Raw genomic sequence first — 26,280 nt, forward strand, 5'->3', positions numbered from 1 at the left:
TATATATATATATATATATATATATATATATATATATATATATATTTACAGATAGATAGATAGATAGATAGATAGAGAGTGGGAGTTTAGATTTTAGGGGTGTCTCTCTCTGTGTGTGTGTATATATATATATATATATATATATATATATATATATATATATATATATATATATATATATATATACAGATAGATAAATAGTGGGAGTTTAGATTTTAGGGGTGTCTCTCTCTATATATATCTATATCTATCTATCTATCTATCTATATATCTATATCTATCTCTCTCTCTCTCTCTCTCTCTCTCTATATATATATATATAGATATATTTACAGATAGATAGATAGATAGATAGATAGATAGATAGATAGATAAATAGATAGACGGTTGGAGTTTAGATTTCAGGGGTGTCACTCTGAATGTTATATGAGCATTTTAAATAATGTTATTTTTAAATGGGAGGGTTTTCGCCCCCATTTCGTTCTTGAATAAAAGCTTTAACGTAACACTCTAACCAGGATCAGGATGTTTGTTTGTTTTTGTTTGTTTATACATTTGCACATTTTTTTGTCATTTTTTGTAAAATTATCTGCCATATAGCGCACAGGAATAGCCTATGTATTAATGTATTAATGTATTAATAAAAGAATAAACAGACATCATACATTAAGTCTTCAAAAAAATTCCAATTTCAAACACTTTACTCAGTTTGGAGTATTTTTATGCCAGCCATAACATATCTTTAGTATATCCCAGTATAGCCTGCAGAAATCTTCATGCGCAATAAAAACGCGTGTAAACAATAGGCTTTTACACGCACACGTTACGGCTTCACGGTTTGTCGCGCTGATGTAGAGCCGTAAAGTCATGTAAAGCCATCCCACCTGCACCTCACTCCTCTCCCCGATCGCTGTAGGAAGTATTACATTGTCATCCTATTGTGTGAATGATTGGACTGTAATCTGTTTAGCAACTGAAAAAAACATCCGACAAAATAAAATAAACCCACTAACACACCGTTTCAGGACCCCTACCTTGACATTCACACGCATGACCCCCTGTGGCGCACAGCGGGTTTCTCCAGTGCACTGCGGAATGAGAATGCAGGACCAAACACACTCCAGCAGCTCAATCTGCTCTAACCAAGCCACCTGTCACCTACCAACATTTTGCCTGAGTCGGAAAAATACAGTGTGAAATGTCTAAATTCTAAAAAAATAACGAGGGTATCATGTGTACCTATTAATTCTGCTCTCTTATTGTTGGTAAAAATGTAAGGCAATTAATTATAACACACACAGTGCAAGAAGAAAAACCCACCACCATAATCATCACAGAAATCTAATGGTTTCCACTATAAATACCACTGCAAAATTTGGTATTTATACAAAATACAGAACTTAACCATTAAAACTATTACCATTACTGCTACCATTAATGGTATCCATAAACAAAACATGCCACCAATAGAAGGCAACAAATTACCAGTAGACACCAACAGGGACCATTACAGTTTCCAATACAATTCCCATTATCCATCCATCCATCTTCTACTGCTTTATCCTTTTCAGGGTCACGGGAAACCTGGAGCCTATCCTAGGGAACATCGGCCACAAGGCAGGGTACACCCTAGACAGGGTGCCAATCCATCGCAGGGCACAATCACACACATTCATACACTACGGACACTTTGGACGTGCCAATCAGCCTACCATGCATGTCTTTGGACTGGGGGAGGAAACCCCCGCAGCACGGGGAGAACATGCAAACTCCACACACACAGGGCCACGGTAAGACTCAAACCCCCGACCCTGGAGGTGTGAGGCGAACGTGCTAACCACTAAGCCATCGACAATTCCCATTATACCAATTAAAATCATTACACATGCTATGACGGTTTCTGGGTTTTTCTTCTTTTCTTCTTCTTCTTCAGCATAAATAAAACAAGCAGGACTCTGAATTCTGAAATGAACTGTGTAGTTTTAGAAATGCACTAGAGTCAGAGTCAGAGCCTTAATGGTTTGCGGCGCCATCTCGAAATGTCGCTCCTCGAGTAGCGCCTGAACAGCCACTGCGCTTTGATGTGGCTGAGGTCGCCGACTCAAGCAGCTCTGAAAATAACTTAACGGCTGTTTTAGAGCAGTGATGAGGGTTGCCCTTTGTGTGGAAAATCCTCGTAAGGAACCGCAAACCTACAACACTGACTGTCACCGCAGAATCACTGGAAATACTTTTTTTTTATTATTAAAATTTAGGGGGGGGATTCAATTGAAAACAAAGTTTCACCGAGCGTAGGTAATGTTACTGTCTTCCAACTGAGCCTTCTTCTGGAAAATTCTCTTAGTTAATTACTTCACTGAGATAAAAATGTGACATTCTCTCTCTGAGAGTAAAATCAACTTAATCCTCCTGCTGACCCTCTCTGGAGTTACTAATGGACATTTGTTCCTTTCAGGCTTGTTAAGAAAGAGGACTCCAGGTGGAGAAAAGAAAGAAAGAGTGAGGGATGAGAGGTCACAGACCTTTTGTCCAGGAGAGGAAAGGAGGTGTAGAGGGGATAATAAAGCAACACCCTGCTGTGGATCAGGGATGAGAGGACAGTGGGAGGAGGTGAGAAGAGAGACACAATAATGGTCTTGAGATGTTGAGTTTACACCTAGAAAACCATATCGGGGTTGAGAAATGACATCAAGTCACACTGCATTACACAGCATGATGTTTTATTGTAGCTTTTGCTTCCACATGCCAAACAAAGGTATACGATTAAAACGAGTCTTACTGATGGAGTAAATCTTTACCAAATCCCAAATAGAGTGGAGTAATGCTCTGGATATATCTACTTCCTTACATTACCAGACGACTTTTCTTATCTGTTGTGTGTCTATTCTTTTGAGCAATTAAATCCACTAGAAACCCATATACAGTTGAGGTCATATATTTATGTAGGCTATGTCTTGCAAAATCTGCACATTGTTAATATAAAAAAAATGTAATTAAATAATTGGGAGCATCAAAATTCCATGTTGTTTTTTTATTTAGTTCTGCCCGGACTAAGCTATTTCACATAACAGATGTTTACATATAGTCCACAAGACACAATAATAACAACACAAGAAGGCAACACGATAGATTAACAGCCAGGGGGATGTAAACTTTTGAACAGGATGATTGGTGTAAATTGTTATTTGCCTTCTGGGAAACATGTACATATCTTATGTAGCTACTGAAAGGCAGTACTCAATGTAAACAAAATAATAACATTTACGTTTATGGCATTTGGCAGACGCTCTTATCCAGAGCGACTTAAACTTTACTCATTTATACAACTGAGCAGTTAAGGACCCTGCTCAAGGGCCCAGCAGTAGCAGCTCAGTGGTGGTGGAATTTGAAATCATGATCTCCCGATCAGAAATCAATGTCTAAACCAATGATCTACCACCACCATGGTAACAATTTACACCGATCATCCTGTTCAAAGGTTACACCCTCCTGGGTATTAATGTAACGTGTTGCCTTCTGGAGCATTAGTGAATGTTTGCACCTTGTGCAAAAAACATAAACACAGTCGTTGATCATCCGGGTAACAACACACAGTATTAAGACTCAAGTTCATTTGTGTAAATGCAGTTATTATTGTGTCTTGTGGACTATATGTAAACATCTGTTATGTGAAATAGTTTATTAGGGCATTACTACATTAAAAAAACAAAATGCCATTTTTATTATCCCTTTTATTTCCTTTTTTTTAAAATTAAATATTAACATTTTGCAGATTGTACAAAATGTATTTCGTGCTTTCACATCAACTGTAGCTTACAAATGAATGTGCACAGGACCTGCAGATCTACAGGAAACCGAAGTGTGATAGCACCTTTGTTCAAATGTGTGCAGCTAATATTGTAGTTACAGATCTTTCGTGTTACAGTATAAAAAGCATATATTACCTCTGGAGTTTTGGTCCGCTGGCTTTGCCTCTACATCCGACACTTTCAACATGACAGCCGTGAATCGTAAATTGTGGTGTTTTTATTTATTTATTTATTTATTTATTTATTTATTAATACAGTTTATCTATCGTGGGTTTCTCACTAGATACTGACTAACCCAGCAAAAATGGCGGGTCACCCATAAGGCACTGACGTCACATTAACAAGCCCCATAGGTCTACATTACTGCACAAGCCACTGAAATTTCCAAGAGCTGCACTGTGTGTGTGTGAGATAGAGAGAGAGAGAGAGAGAGAGAGAGAGAGAGAGAGAGAGAGAGAGAGATGATCATAGCTGTATGTTATCCCTGATTAATCCAGATAATGCTGATAACTAGTGAGCTGAGGAATCTGGTCACCAAATGGACACACACACACACACACACACACACACACACACACACACACACACACACACACACACACACACACACACACAGTAGAGCCCAGGGGTGGGGTGCCCCACAGAGATTTTGATCGTGCTTGTGTGTGCGTGTGTGTGTCTGGCAGGGGTTCAGAGAAAGAGCACAGGGAGGAGACTCCCCAACAGCATATTAAGCAGAAGTTAATTATATGCCAACAGTTGTGACAAAGAGAAGAAGAAAAAAGCAGCTTTCACTTGAATGGCAAAACAAGAAAAGAAAAGACATTATCCTGACTTCACTTTTTCGCATGTGAAAACCTCAGTTCTCATTTCAACACTTCCATTTGTATCACAAAGCTCAGCCTTGTGCATTCTGGCTCACATTTTGAAGCTGCAGTCCTGGGCCTGATTAACTCTCGGCTCTGTTTCTTTACAGTTTAATTGTGTAATTTTACACACACTCATCAACACGTAGAGAGTTTAACTAGAGCCTGATGGAAGCTCTCTCACATGCGCGCACTGGTGTAGTACGTTTCGGTAAACTATTTTCAACATATAATTTAGAGATATCATTATTTACGTTTTTGAAAAGGTCATATAAGAAAAAAAGGAATACAACAGTTAGTTCTGGTGCAGTATTTTGACTGGACGAGAGGCATCCCAAGGGTGCTTAGATTTATTATAACCACACTGGTACATTTAGTTGTTTGTATCATTCTGCTTGTCTGTACTCACTACATACATTTCCAGTTCTAGCAACAGTCCCACTGAAACGGTTTCTACAGTAGAGAAACATCAAAATGATCCATTTTTATAAATAACTTAAAATATGAAAGCTCGTCAGACAAAGATGAAAAGTATGAAGGGAAGCCAATTTTACTGGATGCACCTTTAACGGAAATGTACAGATCAATCAGCACGTTTACATGGGCAACAATAATCCGATATTAACCCGATTAAGACGATACTCTGATTAAGAAACTAGCATGTAAACAGCGATTATTGATGACCTTAATCCGATTAAAGACATACTCGTAGTAAACACAAATTGAAATAAGGCATGTGGAGTATTCCAGTTTTAGTCGCATTATCCACGTGCATTACAGACATGTACACACCTTAATCACACTATTAACGTTATGTAGGAGTTTTCACCACATTGTGCGACAGGACACATACACGAAAATTTTCTTTCCATTTTTCATCATAAAATTCCATTAAAACAACTCTCTCCCACCAGTCCTTACTTCGTAGTCTCATCCAGTACCTCCAATTTTGTCATGGTGGCATGAATAAAATGTTGCCGAATTAAAGTACAAAGGAGGCCTGTTGCCGGAGAATTTGTATCCGCCGTTGTCTATTTACACATACAGCATGACAAATAATTAACTGCACTTGAAGCTTTCATAAAATGAAAATTAAACACCCAAAACTGTATACGGTACCATAACGAAGGCCAACTGTATGTGGATGCGTGAAATTCTGGAGGGACGTCGGACGGTGTGGCGCCGTGATGTAATGACGTGTGACGTTAATCGATCTATGTTCTATTACATGTAAAATGGGAACATGAAAGGAGTATTCTAAAAGCGACTCGTGTAAACACCTTAATCACAATATTGTCTTATTCAGAATAAGGTCAATAAGATTACTTAATTATAATTAATTAAGTTTTGATTAATTATAGATTACTGCTGTAAAATGTAAACGTAGTCACTGTCATTGTGAGTTAGATAGCCAGCTAGCCAATGGGCTATCAGTGAGCGTGGCTTCTTCGGGATGTATTTCAATTCACGGAGCAAAAATAAACAAATTATTTGGCCATATTGTGTCAAAAATGTCAGTTGCTCAATATTATTATTATTAAAAAAAACCCCTTTTGTATAAAAGCAATATCGTGCTCGCAGTCGTGTTGTTATACTGAATATCAGCACAGCTGTGATTACCTGAGGCACCATATGGCCTTGTGCCTACAGACAAATCAGCACACTCTTGCTATTTACTGCTGCACAATCACACAGGCACAGTGAAAGCTCATAGGGACTGACCCCAGGGCTCCAAGGTCATAGGACAATACACATGCACACACACACACACACAGAGAGAGAGAGAGAGAGAGAGAGAGAGAGAGATACAATATTACTCAAAAGTTTGGACATACCTGCTTTTAGAAGGGGTTTCTTTATTTTCATTAGTTTCTATGATTTAATAACAGTATTCCTGATTAAGTTTTGCACACTCCTAGCATCTCCACCAGCTTCATGAGAGTTTCAACCAGAAGGCTTTTCTTAAAGTTCCCAAATAGAACAAGCACATGTTGCTTGCTTCTCCGATCATCTAAATAAAAAGTACTTGTTTTAGGAAACAATTATATTCAAGTAAAAACTACTGATATAAATCCATATATTGGTTTTAATTAAAAGTATGTACATTAGACTTGGAATCAAATTTCAACCACCCCCACAATCTAAAGCGTCCACACTTCTTCTTCTTTCTTTTTCTTTTTCTTTTTTTTTTTTACCATTTGTGTATATCCTCTTTAATATCTGGTTTTCCCAAACCCTGAGGTTTCAGCACTGGCTCCATCTAGTGTTTCAACAGCTTTCAAAAACCCCAATGTCCAGTACATTGTAAGCATTGTCCAAAATCATCTATGTTTTAATAAATTAATATATTGCTAAGGATTAATTATAGATTAATCTATGTAAAACTTGTACTAATGTAGTAAATCCCCAACCTTACTAGGAACACTGGTACACCTGCTCATTCACGCAATTATTAGTGGAGGCAACACAGTGCCGAAAATCATGCAGAAACAGGTTAAGAGTTTCAGTTAGTGTTCACCTCAGAGAGTTTCGATGTGGAAATAACGTGATGTCAGGACTTTGACCACAGCATAGTTGTTAGAGCCAGACAGGATTGTGTGAGTATTTCAGAAGCTGCAAAACTCCTATGATTTTCACATGCAACAGTCTCTAGAGTTTTCACCTTATATAGTGTGAAAAACAGAAGAACATCCAGTGAGCAGCAGATCTCTGAGAGGAAATAGCTTATTTATGAAACAGGTCAGCGGAGAATTGCCACACTGTTCAGAGCTGACAGGAAGGCTATGGTAGCTCTTTACACCCTTGCTGAGCAAAAAAGTACACGAGAATGCACAAGATGTCAAACCGTGATGCGGATGAGCTACACCAGCAGAAGACCATATCCTGTCAGCCAAGAGCAGGAAACTGAGGCTAGGCAGGTTCATTGAAACTGGACAGGAACATTAATTAAGAGGATGGAACTACTGTCACCCTGATCAGGATAAAGTGGTTAATGAACATGGATGAATACATTTTTATTCAGGGCTAGGTTGCTTAGTTCACTTTTCAACCCAAAAACATTTATTATGTAATTTGAGACATTCCAATGTGATCATATAACGGTGTGGTTTGTTATATTTTGCTAGAATATCGGTTGCTGTGGTTCAGCAGAGCATGCTGTAGTTGGTATTTTAGAATCTTGCTCCATGTGCCCCATTTTTTTTTAACTTGGAGCACCTGTATCTCCAAAGGTCTCGGCACGATCCTGGTACTAGCTATAACACGCAAGAACAGGAAAAGCTAGAACCCATTTATTGTCTTTCCTGAAATGTTCATGTGACTTAATTCATAATTAACTCTCCGGAAAGATTAATTAGTTCATTCAAAACTTAGTTAAAATGATCAGATTATTGTAGATTTGAATAATGTTTTTTTTCTGCCGTGTTTAAAGGGTAAAGTGAGAATATCTATCTCATGTCTATCAATGTCATGAAATAATTATCATTCACTAACAGAATATGTGACAACTCAACACAGACTTCTATCGCAGGCCGTGTTTATTAATAAACAGGTAGAATATAGTACCTTTACTTTGTATAAAAATGTAGAAAATGGTATGCAAAAAAATATATCACTTGATTTCCTGTATATAGATGTAATAACTGCTAATATCATGAATTTGCAATGCTACGTTAAATTCTCTTTTGCCAGCAAAAAACAAAAAATAAAACCCACAAACAAACAAACAAAAAAACTGTGACAGATGCCAGAACAACACACAGAGAAATGCAAAATCCACAAAACTATTTTTTTTTTTTTTCATTTAAAAAGAATGTTAAGAAAAATTACATTCTCTATCACAGCACTATAGAGGCATGGCAACATGACTGTATTAACGTTGATATTGAAGGGTGCACATGCACTCTTCCCAGTGCTAATCATCTTTGGTATGCCATGAACAGCTGTAGTGAAGTACAGGGATACGCTTGTTTTCAATACTTAAATGAGTCCTTCACACCATTGTGAGGCATTGCATGAATGTGCTAAAACAAAGGACAGTATGTCCTTTAGTTAGTCACCTGGATACTGCCTGAACGCACTAATCATAAACTGTACTAGAAGACCCAAAACAGAAAAATTCAGCTCAGTGCTGTTGTCAGTGCAATATTAAATTTACATGATGTGGTGAAATTTAAGGCTTGGAAACACCACAAAAATACAAATGTCTATCAGGTGACTGATCTACGTTTACAAGAAATAGGAGTTTCAAATAAAAACAACTGTGGGGGTCAGACCAAAATTGGCTTAGTGTATCCAGGCACCATTTAAAAACGATAATCAGTGCCACTTGACTAAAAATACCTGTTTGAACATGAATGAGCAAAAAACAAACAAAAAGACAAACAGGAAAGTTAATTTAAATCAAATGGTTCCACTGGATTCAACCATAGGTCTTCTGTTTTGCCACATTCACTTGAATAATAATAATAATCAAAAATAACTACTGATAAGGCTTTGAATACTGCACTGCACATAGGCACTATGACCGGTCATTATGGGTTTTGTACCTCTGACCTGTCTGACTGTGATTCTCTAAAATGATAACTGTAATGCACATGTCATTAGCCACAATAGGCAAAGGCACTTCAGACGTGTTCTACCATTTATTATAACTGAGCTTTTCTAGTACCTCAGAAAGGAAATGTGCTCTCTCTAACTCTTCCTAGTTGCCATAAATTTTATCATGCAGAAGATAAGTTTTTCTTCTATCATTGTCTCAGTTTAAATTCCATTGCTAATACAAAAGGTAAATGGTATTTACATTTAAACAAAGTGTTTTATTACTAACCCTCCCAGCATGGTAACTGAAATACCATTTTAGTCTTGATAATGAAACCCAAGGCAATGTTTATTAAACAAATAAAACAAAAACAAATGGAAATAGATAAGCAGAATCAGCCCTCTACAGAAACCTGGCCCGTCTAGTAAGACTCACTTGAGACAGTGAGTATAGGAAGGTCCAGAGTAACCACTGTTTCACTGAATGTATATCAGGAGTCTAATTAGGCCATTGGATGTTGATATAGCCAGAATGATAGTCTATGACTTACAACCCTCTGAAACATGTAAAGCGATTCTTCAAGTCAGTGTGTTCAAATACTTGTTTTCCCCAGCAAGGGATGTCAGCATGGAGGTCATATCTCCAATTGCCATATTAGATAGACTGGAGGGAAGGGTGATGGAGTTTTGTGGAGTGGTAAGACGGGAGGAGTCCTGGGAGGATGACTGGTGTCCCAGAACTGGATTTACTGGGCTGTAGGATGAAGGATCTGGATCCTCAATAATGGAAGCAAAGTCAATTTGAGCATTCTCCAAGTCCAGGTTCTCAAGTGTATTTGACATAGATGCAGACTGGGGATATGCCAATGAAGCAGCCTTTGTTGCGGGCTCTATTCCAGCAAGGTGCTGCTGGGTCCGGCAGGAGACATCATGGGGTTCCAGAGACTTATCCATGTTGTGGTGCATATGGATCTGGCCAGAGTAATAGAAGTTATCAGTGTGTTGCTGCTGTTGATGAACAGGTGGTAACCTGACACTTCTCCTGGGACTGGCAGTATTATGACCAGGACTTAAGTTAGGTGGGCTGCTTAGGTATGCTCCATTTGACTGCTGGGAAAGACTATTCTGGCGACTCAGAGGCTTTCGACCCTGAGGTGGATGTGGCACCACATCATGGCTGTAGGAGGAATCCTGCATTCCAGTCATCTGTTCCTTGACTGGCACTGAGCTGGATGATTGACTGTGTCCTGAGGGACTCATGACATTCTGATTTGAGTAACCCTGGTAACTGTTATGATAGATGTTTTGATTAAGTTGCTGATCTTGGGGGCTATGCTGCATCATTGCTGGCTGTGCTCCCATCTCCATGCTTTCTGGCTTCCGAGGGTGACTACTATTTGCTGTTTGGTGCTCTTGCTGCTGCTGCTCCCAAAGGAGTGCCTGTTGTGATTGCACATAGTTTCGTACCATCATCTCCTTCACCTGCAGCATTGGAGTCTGTGACCTCCGGTCCTCAGCCAACACAGAGCCTGCACAGCCAAGACTCAAACTTCCTCCATGGAGGAATGATCCAGCCTGGTTTTGCTGTTGACGATGATCAGTCTGGGTCTTGATCTGAGCATGGATAAAGTCACAACTGGGGTTGGAAGATTTGCTGATTAAACCATGCTCTTTTGTTTGTGGTGCATACCCTTGCTGGCATACCTCCATAGTGCTAGGCTGGCGATGCTGTTGAAGAGCCTTGGCATTTTGGCAGGCACTGGAGCCTCCCATGTGTGAATGGAACTGTTCTGGTTTGATAGTGACCCTCTGATGGTTAGGATCAGTGTTGGGATCATACAAACCTTGAGAATACTGTTGTCCCTGCATTCCTGTGTCTTGGAACTGCATAGATGCTTGCATACCCACATGAGGATTGTGGAGCTGGCCATTTTGTCGCCAGGGTCCTGATCCCTCACTAGGCTGCCCCAAGCCAGGGTAGTGTGGCCCAGAGGGGCTGAGCTGACAGGTGCTCATACTGTACTCAGCTTGCTGGAGGAGAGTGTTTGAAATCTCATTCTGACCCATAGTTTCCCCAACACCTATATTTCCACGTTGACTGTGGTACTGCCCCTGCATCTGTGATGGGTAGGATGGCTCCAAGCATCCCATGCCTTCATTTCCAGGAGATAGCTGGTCACCAGTATGAGGATGGGACTGAGACTGCTGGTAGCCCATGTAGGCCCTGTCGGCACCTTGCATCATAGTTCCATGGTCCCGGCCTTCTATGGTATTCCTCGGAGGCTCCACTGCCATGGCCTCCATCATCACGTTCTCAGTAATACTCGGTGGTCTTGGTGAATACATGTGTCTGGTGATGTTGGCATCAGAGCCACAGTGCTGCAATGCATTACGACGGCCCATCAATGTCATGTTACTCAGGCTGTTAAAGCGCTGCACTTTGGGTAGGCCTTGTGGGTCAGCTCCAGAGCGCACAGGATCACTGGCACGTCGTATGTCATTGCCAGGAGCCTGGTGTGGGTAAATAACCCCTGTTCCATACTCCGTGTTGGCACTGTGTCTCCTGGTTCCCACTTGATGTAGGAATGGTGGGAGTGGCTGACCATCATACTCACTCAAGAAACCACTACGTCTTCTGGGGGTACCAGGCTGCTCCATATTGGGTAGAGGTGTTGGTGGTGGTCCACCAGTTGCTGCTGCATATTTAGCTTTCAAACTATATTGTTCTGCAGGGGTAAGACTTGGTAGACCTGGTAATCCACTGGTGCTCTGGCACAAACCAGTTCTGTGGCTGCTCTCAGGTGATAACTGGTCCCCACCCACATCATTTCCAATGACAGAATGGCAGTGCCCACCTGTGCCCACCTGAGATACTTCACTTGAGCGGCGACTTGATAAGTAGGGGGAAACCACAGAGGAACGGCGGCTCACAGTGTAGGCAGAGCTTAAACTACTGGTACCACTTCCACGGCGGTCACTGGGTGGGCAAGGCATAACCATTCTGCCAATTCCACCCATACCACCTCCACCCAGGTCTGGGTTAGAGAGCTCCATCACTCGACGATTAGAAAGCAAAGGGGAGGGACCACATATGCCGATCATCTCACTTGATGCTGAGGAGAGAAAGAGAAAGTTAGTTATGTAATTGTGCTACTAAAATCCTTAAGTGGAATATTCATGAGAAAATTTCAGGTAAGAAATGAATGCATTATGTAATTTCATCAGATTTGTACGTCACTGATTTTCAAGATCTCCCATACCTGAAAGTGCTGGTAATTTATTTACTGTACCCCGGCCTGGTGGGGTCTGACGGCGGATCTGCTTTAGTTTATCAATTTTCAAGTTCTCCAGCCTCTTCAGGGCCTGTGCAGACATACCTATACCCCCAGAAACCACTCCCCCATTAGACTCAGCCACGCTGTTGCCCCCTCCATCTTCCACTGCTGTCAAGTCTTCCAGACTACCCGCTGCATTCAGGTTCATCTCTACACCACTGTCGTTGTTGTTTGCACTCCCTAATGGTGAGCGTTCACTACTGCAGGATGACTGGCCTCCAGGACTTGGCTGAGACTTCTGGTGTATCCACAGCAGACAGAAGTAGACCAGTCATAACCGAGCAAAAACATTGTGATATGATTTTTAAGCATTCTAAAAAACAAGCAGATGTTAAACAGTGAGAGTAACTTAGAGACAACTGAGAGAGTGTATATATATATATATGTCTCACTAGTGTATTTTCAGGAGCCAGAAGTTTGCAGTCCTCTCTGGTCCTTTCCTCTTTCTCTACCATCAGCTCGGAACTTTGACCTGCAGAGGTCAGAGCAGAACCTGGTGGTCGAGGTCCAGTGTCGCCACGATGTTTCTTAGTGATGTGAGCCTCAGGTCCATGAACTGTCTTTACATGCTTGCGCAGGGAGCTTGGGTCTGTGTAACGCTTTGTACATCCAGGGATTTTGCACACATAGGGTTTCTAAGGATTAGAAGCAGGTGTGTATGTAAAATACACAGTAAAATATATTTCACTGCACATGTCTTATTTTGTGTGTCATACTTTTGTTTGTCTTTAGCGTCTACCTCATTTGAGTGTGTTCTGTTCTGGTGCTTTGCACGGTCTGAGGCATTAGAGAAAGCCTTGTTACATCCCTCATGCTCACATACGTATGGCTTCTCACCAGTGTGTGAGCGCAGGTGTGTTTTCAGGTTCTCCAGACGAGAGTATGCTTTGTTGCAACCCTCAAACTAAGGCACACGATAACATGGTCAAAGATAATTTTATGGTTTGCAGAGACTGTATATAAAATATTACAGCATGAGTCACACGGATACTCACAGTGCACTTGTGAGGTTTCTCGCCAGTGTGTCTACGCATATGAACCACCAGCATATACTGAGCCTTAAATGGTCTCTGCTCACGAGAGCAGTCCTTCCAGTGGCACACAAATTCTTTCTTCTCGCCATGGATATGCTCGTTATTGATGTGCTGGAGGGAGAGACAGTTAAATAAATTAGTCAGTGAAGATGGAATAAAAAGGCAAAATAGATGGAAATGACATAAATAACCACACAAAGGCACCCACACAGAATCTCTGCCCGCCATACTATCATTTTTTCTGTCTTACATGCACAAGTTGTTCCTGGGTGTCAAACTCCTTGCTGCAGCTCTCCCAGTGACAGTTGGTCTCATAGATGGCCTCTGGTTCTGGTTTCTCCTCTTTGTCTAAATCATCTCTGCCCTCCAGAAGCCCAAGAAGAGGATCCTAGAGGCAACACATGTTATAGATTATAAAAACAAGCATCTTGTTCACTAACCATGTCGTACAAAGTACTTCATCACGTATTATAAAATTTTTTGAACTGTTGTCTTTTAAAAAACATATTTATATTAGGGCTGCAACTAATGACGATTTTCATAATCGATTAGTTGGCCAATTATTTTTTCAACTTATCGATTAATCGGATGTGGGGGCAAACTTCCAGTACCATTTTTTTTTCATTTATTTAAAATAAAATCCACAAACTGAGTGTTACAAATATAAACTGAAGACTAAAATTTTTCACTATTTGTCCAATTATATAAGACTGAACACAGACACACACCAGAATATATATTATTAATTTAGTACTGTGGTTTAATTCCATTCTTTTCTCACATCTATAAAAAGTAATGCATAAATACTTTATTTATATATATATATATATATATATATATATATATATATATATATATAGTATTTATGCATTACTTTTTATGGCTGCACAAAAAGCACTGGGTTCTACAGTCCTAGCAATCCCTGGTTAATTGGTATTACCTGTCATTCCCCAGGGATTGGGTCAAATACCAGGTTCAATTACATTTTATTGTTGGTGTCACATTTAATTTGACTCTCTGAATGATCTTTTGTTTATTTTATCCATCAATGCGACACTTGAACTTGTCTACCACTCATAGGTTTTTGCAAATTATCATTTCATTTGTAAATAAATTTAAAATAAATCCATCAATGAATGATCGTCAGTTCAGCTAACGTGATATTTGTGAATACACCTGAATAACCAAATTAAATTTTTAAAACAACTCATTTGAATATATTTTAATAAGTTTTTAACTAAAAATATATATAATATTATTTAAACATTTTTAAAACTTTCCTATGGACCCCCTGCAATTACACCACTGACCACTAGGGGTCTGCGGAAACACTGCTCTAGACAGTGGAGTATACAGTGCATAGTGTAAGTGTACAGTACTTCATTTTTGGACACAACTATAGTATTTACTCTCCGAACCGTGTTTTCGGAACAGAAGTAACGTAGTGAGTAAATGTACCGTGTTCAGACCAACTAATCAATAATGTGATTCGTTGACAACGATTTTCATAATCGATTATTATCGATTTTATCGATTAGTTGTTGCAGCTCTAATTTATAGAGAAAATTTTAACCTAAGGGTACTTTCATATATGCAGCATTTACTCTGTTTGAATCAAACCCTGGTGCATTCTTCTTCTTTGGTATGGTTTTTTTTGGGAAGCTGAAAACATAGCAACTGCACTCAAGTGTAGACCAAAACAACCGTTCCAAGACCGCCTGAACAGTCTAACAGTTGACAAACAATTACAAGGCCTGAATACTCAGAGAAATAAATATTATCTGTGAATTTTGAATAGTTAGGCTGCAGTACCTGTGTTCCACTGGAAGATGGACTGGCCACATCTCCTTCTGAATGCTCTTCTAAACTCTTCACATTAATGCCATCCATCACACTACCTATGATGGGTTCTGTCTTCAGCTAGACACACACACACACACACACACACACACACACACACACATACCATTATCAGTCAACTCCCAAGTCAATGCAGGCTGCACTAAAATGGTACGAACGCAAAAGATCTTATTTACATGTCCATGTTTTGGAGGTGCATGCAGGCGGGGGTTGTGAGGAGGCAGGCGAGTTGGGAGTCCATGGCAGGGAGCAGGGGTGTGGCCAAGTGGAGTTCCGTACATGTTCCCTTGAGGCCTGGACTGGTAGTTTGTTGCGCTTGGGTAACCCATTGATGGACTACATAGGAAGAAATAGTTTCAGATACTCAGCAAAATATCAGATGTTCTCTCATGTAACAGCAGTTACACTTAAGTGCTTTCAGTATTCCTACTTGGCTTACTGGGTGTGGCCAGTTACTGTGTCGAATATGATATGGAGGCATGGCCTATGCACTGAACATCTTTGACACTGAAATCGTACAATGTGCCATTTACCTCAAAGCTCCCACAGACAGGTGTCCATATGAGCTAGCAGCAGTTTGCCCACAGCGAGAATTAACAAATGCCACCAGAGAGTTGGGAGATGTGCGAATGACTGTCTGCAGGTCCACGCTTGTATCAGACAGAGGAGAGATGGACAGCGCTCGCTTCTTGCTCAACTTCAGTATGGAACGTGGGGTGGAGAAACGAGAACCTGGTGAACGAGCAAAAGGATTCCTTATTGGTTCTCTATTAACGTTTCCTTTAACTAAGCACTACAGACTTTGAATTTTGTAGCTATGCTTCTATATTGTGCTACGGTACCTTTGTTAGTTTTGTCATTCACGTTTCTCATTTTGTTATTCACCTTCTCAGTGTAATTGTTGCTTTTACTAGTGTGTTTATCCTGTTTTATGTAATTAAAAAAAAAAAAAGTTTCCCCCTCCTTTCAGGTAGCCAGAGCTCCACTGTAAATAAGACATTGTTCTTAATAACATGCCTTCTTAAATGAAAAGTAAATAAAGGAAAATAATATCAAATAGAAAGCGTAAATGTGGTATGCAGATGATTATAGATTCATAGAATAGGTTTCACCTTATTCTATGTTACTTAAGAACCAATGCGAGTGCCGTCTCACCATCTCCTGAACCCAAGTGTTCCGGGCCTGACTGGTTGTGAGGAAAGCCATGATGCGCTATCATTGTGTTACTCTGGTTACAGTAGGGGGAACCATTACCTCCTAAAACACACAGAATAAAGACTAAACATGAAATACTGCTACTGGCTAGAAAGAAATATTTCTCAATGGGTCTCTGAATAATGTCTACTAAAGAATTCATCCTGATTCATAAACAGTGAAAGATCTTAGAATGGAGCAATGTGCTTTGCAAAAAAGCTAACCTAGTAACACATGAGTAAAGTTACTGCCTGTTTAAACCAGTTTCTCTAATGGGTCATAAAGTACTGCAATTGTGTTCGTTGCTTGTTGGCCAAGGATCAGATTTTTCTGTAAAATTAGTGCTTGGGGAGTTGGGGGAGTTGAATTCAACTAAATTTTTTAAATTTATATGGTGCTTTTAACAAACTACGAATGTGAAGTGTTTGATAGCAGCACATACCCTCAGGTGGGGGCATGCCACGGTGTCCCATCACGCTATGGGGTGGGGGTCCTTGCGGAGGCCGCATGTAAGGATCCATGCAGGTTCCAGGGTTGAAGGATGGGTTGTACATTGCTCTGCTTTGTGGCGGTTGACCACAAGGGGGAGCCCCACACACAGGAGCCACCTCACTGTAGGGGGATTTTATTGATGGCGCCAGACTACAAACACACATTCACAGAACACAATCAAGTTAGTCCAGACATGCAATGTCTGGACTAACTTTGTCCATGTATGCAATATGTATGCAATATATCTTTTGATTGATTTTGCTTCATTATTATTTCTGACAACTGAATTACTTGTAATATTAGACTCTTTAAGTATCAATGCTGAGAGCAGTGATGAGACTAACTGCGTTTTACACTGCAGGCCTTGATGCACACTTCTGATATTTTGACACAGGTCTGAATTTTTGCTCTGCCTGTTTACATATACACTGGGGTCCAAAATTCTGAGACCACAGTGAAAATCTGTGATTAAAAAAAGTATATTTGAAATTGGAAATAAACAGAAAGTTCAACAATTTTGAAATATTTAAAATAAAGAAAGTAAGGGTTCAATATCTTGAATATTTAACATTTAAGATTCTGCGCTATTTCATTCGGCCGCTTTTTAAAGGCAAGCAAATGTATGATATTGACTGTGATAAATGCTTTATACAAAAGGTCAGATTTTCCTCATGTCTAATCTCTTCTACTGAAGCATGTATTCAGAAGCCCTCCATTGGATTTGATTTCAAACGGATCATAAAGTTTTGCACAAACTCGTGGAGTATATGTCAGCACACTGTCATCCATCCTTCCATTTTCTATACCGCTTATACTTCAGGGTCACGGGGAACCTGGAGCCTAACCCAGGGAGCATGGAGCACAAGGCGGGGTACACCCTGGACAGGGTGCCAATCCATCACAGGGCATAATCACATACACATTCACACACCCATTCATACACTACAGACACTTTGGACATGCCAATCAGCCTACCATGCATGTCTTTGGACTGGGAGAGGAAACCAGAGTACCCGAAGGAAACCCCCACAGCACGAGGAGACTCCTCACACACAGGGCAGTGGCGGAAATCGAACCCCAAATGTGGCAAATGTGCTAACACAAATGTTTCACGGTGAATCCATAGACTGCCCTCCATTTTTAACATGTACTGGCAATGATGGAGGCATAGCAATGATGACAACTTCAGAATTAACACAAAAACTGTATGCAAGTGTTTAGACGCAAATTAAATGGTCTGATATTAGGTGTGTTTAATTTTAGGATGTAAACATATTGAATGGGGGACGGGGTCTGAATTGGCTGGCAATGTAAATGCAGCCTATATTGTGATGTACATTCCTGACCACTGGGTGGCATCAAGTGACTGTATTTTGTGAGCAAAAGTGACAGTAGGGGAATTCCCACATTCCTCCAATGTTCTGTCTTTCCCTCTGTTTTATACACACATACACACTCCTAGTCTTTTATTAAATTTTTTTGAGGTATTTCCATTGATGTGTGCTTTACTGTAATGATCTGCCTAACCCTAACCCCAACTTTTATCTCAACTGCATAATGGAAATCTTTTTCGGCGCTTTTAATTTTTCAAACAAAGTTTAGTAGTTTGCGTACAAAAGCGATTTTCTTCAAAAGGACCACGTAAACGTCTTCTCAAGGCCATGAATGTAATGCATTCCTATCAACATGCAGACATATAGTCCCCATGAAAAGATAAAGACATGCCCCCCCCCCCCCCACACACACACATACACACTTCATTCCTCCATTCCTTTACTCTTACACCACGTTCACTTCAACACCCAGTTGCTGTAATTCTCTCAGAACGTCATGTGTATTCCACAGCTCCTAATCTCCTTGCACTAATCCACCAAGTCCCCTTCCCCCAATTCTGCCTCCTTTTATGTGTTCTCTATTTTTTGGGTATTTTTTTCTGAAGCTCCCGTCCTTTCATGCACTCTTTCTTTCTTCCCCACTTTCCTCATCGGTAGCCCTGTTCTCCCTGACGAACATTCTTTCTCTCTCTCTCTGTCTCTGACAGCTGCTTATTACTGACTAGTCAGGGAGCTGCTACTCTCCGCATGACTGACCAAACACCACTCAGGTTACCCCAGAGAAAGAGCGAGAGCCCAATGCTGGCTCAACCTGGGTGGCATTCTGCAGGAGGAGGGTGGAGATGGGGAATAGAGGAGGAGCCAGCAAGCCTTCTTTACAACAACATCAGGGCACAGAAAGAAACAGACAGAAAGTTTGGCTGCTACTGTAACTCCAGTCTCCCCAGGGTGCTTGTGTTAGGTACACCACTTGCAGCGGCGTTTCAGTAGGGATGCCCCTTAACCTGCCTGTTTGGAACACATAACGGGTGTTTCGTACCACACCACTCAGGTTGAAGGTATAAGGGCAGCTTTTCATCTTACCCTTTGCTTGGTTGACTGGTGTTGTTGTAGTGATACAGCCTGTGGTGAGGCTGCATGACCACTGGCATTGGGGCCAGCACTCCCGCTAGTCCTGTAGGACCCTGTGAGTGGACACAAACACATTCACATCAGCATCAATGGCATGAACATAGAGAGCTGGGCAATCCCCATGAATTTTCCAGATATACCATGGGTATCATCAGTTTTATAACACTGACTGACATCATTATTAATTTCACTAACATTTGATCCTGTATGATTCTTTGTGATAAATAATTTAGTTCAGTTTGTTACAGAAAACCTAACCTAAGCCATGAGGAAAACAAGGTTCTGCTCTGATATTCAGTCTTTACCCTGATAAAAACATATACTACTCACTTACAATACTTATAATACTAAAACATTTATGAACGTTCTTTTTTTCAATACAAGCTTACAGTACTAAGGTCACTGAACTTTTCTTCAGTTTGTGATACTGTTTTGTTTGAACATTTCCCACCCTTACATGGACTTAAGTCTGAAACCAGAAAAATTTAAATGATTACAATTAGCATCAAAATGAATATTACTACTTCACAATACGATGATAGCACTCACATAGATTGAGTGCATTACACAGCTTGACAGGTTCGTGTGCATGTGCACGTTTTGAGGTGTATATCTGATAACACATGCTAATGAGGTGAATACACTAAATAGAGATCTCTTCTCAAGCCACAGCTGCTATAGCAGTGTCCAATCCTTCACACACACACACACACACACACACACACACACACACACACACACAAGACACCTGTTGGAAACATTAGGGGGTAGAGCAGGGATTAGTGTTTAAGCCAAAAAGAAGCACTCTGCATTACTGTTAAAGTGTGCTCATATATGTGTAGAAGAACAAGTGTTAATACCTCAGTGACTAAAGACATGCTGCTTGGCAAGTGAAGGATTGTGATAGATGGATAGATAGATGATAGAGAGATAGATAGATAGTTGTGCTCTCACAATCAGATCTGATGAAGTATAACAAGTTCCGTAGAGTCTGTCTGTCACTACTAATGAGGCTAGACGTGTGTGGAAAACATGAAAGCATGAGTAATGTAAATTTATATTCTGACTGGTTGTGTTTTTTGTGTTTGTGTGTGTGTGTGTGTGTGTGTGTGTGTGTGTGTGTGTGTGTGTGTGTGATTTGGCAGGTGCAGCAATATCCTGCCCTAACTTTAGTGGTTCGGTGCTAAACAGAATTTTATAGTGGAGACAGAATGGAAAGAAAGTATTTATTAAAATGAAGAAGTATATCAAGTATTAAAATGATCCGCGTGTGATAAGCAATCTGCATAATATCAGACAGATGGGAGTGTCTCCATGATGTATGAATGATTGTAACACTAAAGGTTCTGTGTGTACTACATACACCTCATTTGAATAGAAACGGATTATCTTGACCTTTATTTTAACCACTTACCCAACCACCCAAGATGTACTTGATCATTACTAGGTTACATGTCCATACCATAGGCTACACTATATCTGTGCAAGGAACTCAGCAACTTGCCCCAAAACCCCAGAAGCATAGCTTCTCTGACAAGTTCTTTATTATCTAGTTCTGCATTGTAAACTCTACTACTGCTTGGTTTGGGTGAGAAACGATAGAAAATAGGAGGACACGATAGGAGAGTCTCTATACCAAAACAAAAACCCAAAATCTCTTTTCCAACATGCTATAACAGAATCCTGAATGGCATAACAGAACACCAACGTGCAGATTTGGACAGAACATACACTCACCAAAAACCAGTACCTACACATTCGTGCAATTATTTAATCAGCCAATCGTGTGGCAGCAGTGAAATGCATCAAATCATGCAGATCAGGCAATCAGCTTCACCTAATGTTCACATCATCCATCAGAATGGTAAAGATGTGATCTCAGTGACTTGAGGGGGATGGGCTACAACGGCAGAAGACCACGTCAGGTTCCACTTCTGTCAGCCAAGAACAGAAAGCTGAGGCTGCAGTGGGCACATGCTCACCAACACTGGACAGTATAAGACTGGAAAAACATATGCTGGTCTGATGAATCTCGATTTCTGCTGAGGCACACAGATGGCTGGGTCAGAATTTGGCACCAGCAGAATGAATCCATGGACCCGACCTGCCTTGTGTCAACAGTCCAGGCTGGTGAAGGTGGTGTAATGGAATGTTTTCTTGGCACACTTTGGGTCCATTAATACCAATCAATCTTTGCTTGAATTCCACAGTCTATTTGAGTATTGTTGCTGACCATGTGCACCATGTGTGATTCACGGCCACAATTTACCCATCTTCTAATGGCTACTTCCAGCATGATAATGCACCATGCCACAAGCAAAAGTCATCTCAAACTGGTTTCCTGAACATGACAATGAGTTCAGTGTTCTTCAGTGGCCTTCCCAGTCACCGGATCTGAATTCAATACCTTTGGGATGTGGTAGAGCAGGAGAGTCGCAGCATGAAAACCGCAGGAATTGAGGACACAATCAATCATGTCAACATGGACCAGAATGTTTCCAACATTTTGTGGAATCCATGCCATGAAGATTTTCGGCTGTTTTGAGAGCGAAGGGAGGCCCTACTCAGTATTAGAATAGTGTTCCTAATAAAGTGCTCGGTGAGCGTATATTACTTGGGGTTGTTTCTACAGGACCTTGTATAGCAGGGCAGGTAAAAGATGGTACAAATTTACCAGACCAGGGAATGCACAGTTGATAATAATGTGAAATATATTGGGTTTTCAGGTGGTGCAGCAGAAAAGCGTTTGCACGATCAACCGAAAATCGTGAGTTCAAATCCCGGCAATGCCAAAGCTATCAGTAGCCGCTAACCAAGGGAGCAAAACTGGGAGGTGGGAGGGATTGCATACTCTCTGTCAATCACAGCAGCACTAGCTAATTTCGGGTGTTTGCTAGTTCATCCATGCGGAAGAGGGCAGATAGTGCTTTCCTCCAAGTGTGTTTCGCTGCCTGCATGCATGCATGAGGAGCAGTTCCAAAGGATCTAGCTGGCTGGCTTCAAGAACAAGCACATGATAGCCCTTACACACTGTGGTTGGTAGCTAGGGGAGATAGGAGAGAGTTGGTTGGTTATGCTCCCCCCACCTCGCCCCCAAAAAATGTATTTTAATAGAATGACAAGCGATACTCTGGTAATAAGTACATTACTCCCCCTCACCATGTAAAACTAATCCAGTCCAGTCATAGTGACTTAACATACTTATAAGATGACCAGGCATGGATCTACATGGCGGTAGAGAGATGCTTGCGCCCCAATCGCTACCGCACTTTCCCAACCCCAAAAACATCCCACAAAATGATATGCACAATGTGAGCAACTGTGATAATCTCCTGAAATTGACAAGATAATTGAAAAAAAAATCCATTATTTACACAATTAGCCTGCAAATCACCAAACATGAAATCAATTAAGATTAAAATTAAGCTATGTTTGTTTGACAGTTACTGTTAACTTGAATTCCAGTTTAATTAATTAAGGTATGGTTGGAATTAGCTTGTGCTGTTTAGTCAATGAATTCCAAACCGGACTCTTGTCTTAAATTTAGCGCAGTGGAATGGTATCTTTATGCCAAGTTGTATAAACCTGTTATTTTCCAAACATAGAAAGAATAAACTATACAATATTGATATCCAGTGCATTACATGAATCATTTAATACAGAGCAGGCCAAGATGGTGTTGCTATTACTTCTTTTAATGTACAAAGGGCTATATAGCTAACACACACACACACACACACACACACACATACTGTTTTAAGTATTCAGCTGATGGCACAAACTTACTGCAAATGACAAAAGGATGATTATAAAAAACATGAATGAACCAACTATCTAAAACTCAAAACTGTGTAAAGGAGGACAGAAAGGATGATGAAGAAGAGATATCAGGGTGAAGGAGCGTGTCTACTTCTCTTCCTTTTACTCTTGTCCTTGGTAAATAACGGGATGGAAGAAATGAATCACACTCTTTCCTTGTAAAAACATCAGTTATTCTCTATTATCAGTTTTTCACTATCAGAAACTTTCGTACTTATAAACGCGTTGATCTTGGTCAAGGACAAGGACTGGTTGAATTAATATCTGTTGGAAATAGCATTCTCTGTGTACGGAGCAGGACGCCAGTCTAAAACACAGTGCTCTGTACAGCCTTCACTGTTTAACTTCTTGCCTTTCAGACATGGAACTGACCCCACACATAAGGCAACATCCATCATTTTAATCTCTCTATTACTACTACTCCTTGTCTATCTCTGTTCCCATTATACACATAATAGAATGAAATGTCAGTCACATCCAGCTCTCTCCTTCACCTCTTTCTCTCCACCCTTTGCACTAACCCCTAATCCTGAAAAGCTCTCTGTTTGTTCCCACTCGCTCGGCACTCTGCGCCTACAACATAAACAGTTTGGTACTGTCCCCAGCATAAAAGTGCATGTCACCATGAGAGAAGGAACTCTAAAACAAGACATAGGGCTGGAGGCATTCATCTGAACCCCCTCCTCCTTTTCCTCCTCCCTCCTTAGCTGCTCATCTTGCACACTCTCATCCCAACCCCCATTGCTCCCTCCCTCTCCCTCTCCCTTGCTCATGGAGCAGAGTCGAGGTGGGTGTTCTGGCTGTTATGAGCTAGAGGGGATAATGGCAGCTCTAATGTAGCTTGCTGTTCCTGAGGGAGAGAGGGTGAAACGGAGGGGGGAATGGACCAGACTTGAGATTTTGGTGAACTACAGAAAATATCAAATTAAGCGTTTCCTGCTCTTTTGTTTCTCTCCTCATTCCACCATTTTTACATGTTACTTTTTTGTCCAATGGTAAACTTTGTTTTTATTATTCTGCCTTTGTTTTTAGAAGACATACTCATCCCTTCCTGCTCCCCTCAACCCAGACACCCCACCCCCAAACACGCACTCAAATTCTTCAGCGCCAACGAGTACCTCAAGGTGAACTTCCACACACTGGAAAACTTTATTGTACTGTGTTTGTTTGAAGTTTCGCCTAATTCAGTTTCGACTGAAGTTAATTGCTGAAACAAACAGTTGTTTATCTGCAAAGGAAACATGGCGTTGGTGGGGAGTTCAGGTGCATCAACTTCTGTCAACACGGATATCCTCGTCATCTTTTGAGTACACATGGTTTGAGTGGCCGATGACAGAGTGGCTACTAGAAGGTGTTGTGGGTGTGAGACAGAAAGACAGAAGGGTCTCCGAGCGTCTCATGTGAAGAAGGTGGCTTGATGAAGCAATAAGAATAAAATAAAAATAAAAATCCATTCTCCCTTAGTTTAGAAATCCTCTAAGCTCCATCCATCCCACTCGCTCTCCCTCCCTTTCTCTCTCTCTCTCTCCAGGCAGTGCATACCTGTGGTTTCCTGTTGCCCTCCCTCCCTTCACCTCATACCTTCTCGTTCTCTTTCTTGCTCTCCTTTAATCCTCATTTAAACCTTCTTAGCTACTATATTGTCTATTTCACTCACCCCTGCCTATCTTAATTAATTATCTGTACCATAACCCCTTAAAGTCCTGGATTATTATACAGTTATTCCAACCCCTATGCCAAAAAAGTTGGGATGCTGTTTACATTTAAATAAAAACAGAGTGCAATGATTTGAAAATCCCATAAACCCATATGTTATTCACAATAGGGCAAAGAAAACATATAAAATGTTTAAACTGAGGAAATGTATCATTTTCAGAACAAAATAAGGTCATTTTGAATTTGATGGCCGCAATACATCTCAAAAAAGTTAGGAAGGGGGCAACAAAAGGCTGGAAATGTAAGGTTTACTAAAAAGACACAGCTGGAGGAACATTTTGCAACTAATTAGGTTAATTGGCAACAGGTCAGTAATATGATTGGGTATAAAAATGAATATCTTAGAGAGGCAGAGTCTCTCAGAAGTAAAGATGGAATAGAAACTGGATGGAAGCATATGTTGCGCTAAAACCTGTATATACTTTTCAGCATCGATGGCCTTTCCAGATGTACAAGCTGCCCATTCCAAATTCAATAATACACCCCCATAGTATCAGAGATATGCAGGATTTTGAACTGAGCGCTGATAAAAAGCCGGATGGTCCCTCTCCTCTTTGGTCCTCTTTAGTTTAGAGGATGCGGCGTCCATGGTTTCCAAAAAGAATTAAGAATTTCGATTCGTCTGACTACAGAACAGTTTTCCACTTTGCCTCAGTCCATTTTAAATGAGCTTTAGCCTAGAGAAGACGGCGGCGTTTCTGGATCATGATAGAGATTTAACCAGCATTTGTGGATGGCACGGCGAACTGTGTTCACAGACAATGAGTTCTGGAGGTGTTTCTGAGCCAATGCAGTGATTTCCATTACAGAATCATGCCTGTTTTTAATGCAGTGCCGCCTGAGGGCCCGAAGATCACGGTTTTCACCCTTGTCCCTTGCACACAGAGATTTCTTCAGATTCTCAGAATCTTTTGATGAAATTATGTACTGTACATGATGAGATATTCATAGTCTTCGCAATTTTATGTTGAGGAACATTATTCTGAAATTTTCCACAAATTGGAGACGCAGTTTTTCGCAGATTGGTGAACTTCTGCCCATCTTTACTTCTGAAAGACTCTGCCTTTCTAAGATTTTTATACCCAATCATGTTACTGACCTGTTGCCTATTAACCTCCAGTTGTTTCTTTTTAGTAACACTTACTTTTCCA

At 40.6% G+C, this 26,280-nt stretch overlaps 1 protein-coding gene across 4 annotated transcripts in view; it reads right to left on the minus strand.

Annotated features, from left to right (window-relative positions):
* Positions 1–7,374: 7,374 nt before the first annotated feature.
* Positions 7,375–26,280, minus strand: part of gli1 (GLI family zinc finger 1) — a 48,959-nt gene continuing 30,053 nt past the window's right edge. For 2 of the 4 annotated variants that reach the window (XM_053636176.1, XM_053636174.1), the window contains 12 exons: positions 19,547–19,647; positions 17,080–17,279; positions 16,599–16,700; positions 15,977–16,175; positions 15,620–15,779; positions 15,396–15,503; positions 13,834–13,971; positions 13,545–13,694; positions 13,289–13,453; positions 12,942–13,184; positions 12,475–12,787; positions 7,375–12,327 (listed from right to left, as the gene is read on the minus strand). In XM_053636176.1, the coding sequence (XP_053492151.1) occupies positions 9,794–12,327; positions 12,475–12,787; positions 12,942–13,184; positions 13,289–13,453; positions 13,545–13,694; positions 13,834–13,971; positions 15,396–15,503; positions 15,620–15,779; positions 15,977–16,175; positions 16,599–16,700; positions 17,080–17,279; positions 19,547–19,614 (4,380 nt within the window). In that variant the 5' untranslated portion in view covers positions 19,615–19,647 and the 3' untranslated portion in view covers positions 7,375–9,793. Of the gene's footprint in view, positions 12,328–12,474; positions 12,788–12,941; positions 13,185–13,288; positions 13,454–13,544; positions 13,695–13,833; positions 13,972–15,395; positions 15,504–15,619; positions 15,780–15,976; positions 16,176–16,285; positions 17,280–19,546; positions 19,648–20,143; positions 21,193–26,280 lie in introns of those variants that run through there. The other 2 variants (XM_053636173.1, XM_053636177.1) reach the window with 2 other exon arrangements.

The sequence above is a fragment of the Ictalurus furcatus genome, chromosome 11 (genome assembly GCF_023375685.1).
Source record: "Ictalurus furcatus strain D&B chromosome 11, Billie_1.0, whole genome shotgun sequence".
Taxonomy (NCBI): Eukaryota; Metazoa; Chordata; class Actinopteri; order Siluriformes; family Ictaluridae; genus Ictalurus; species Ictalurus furcatus.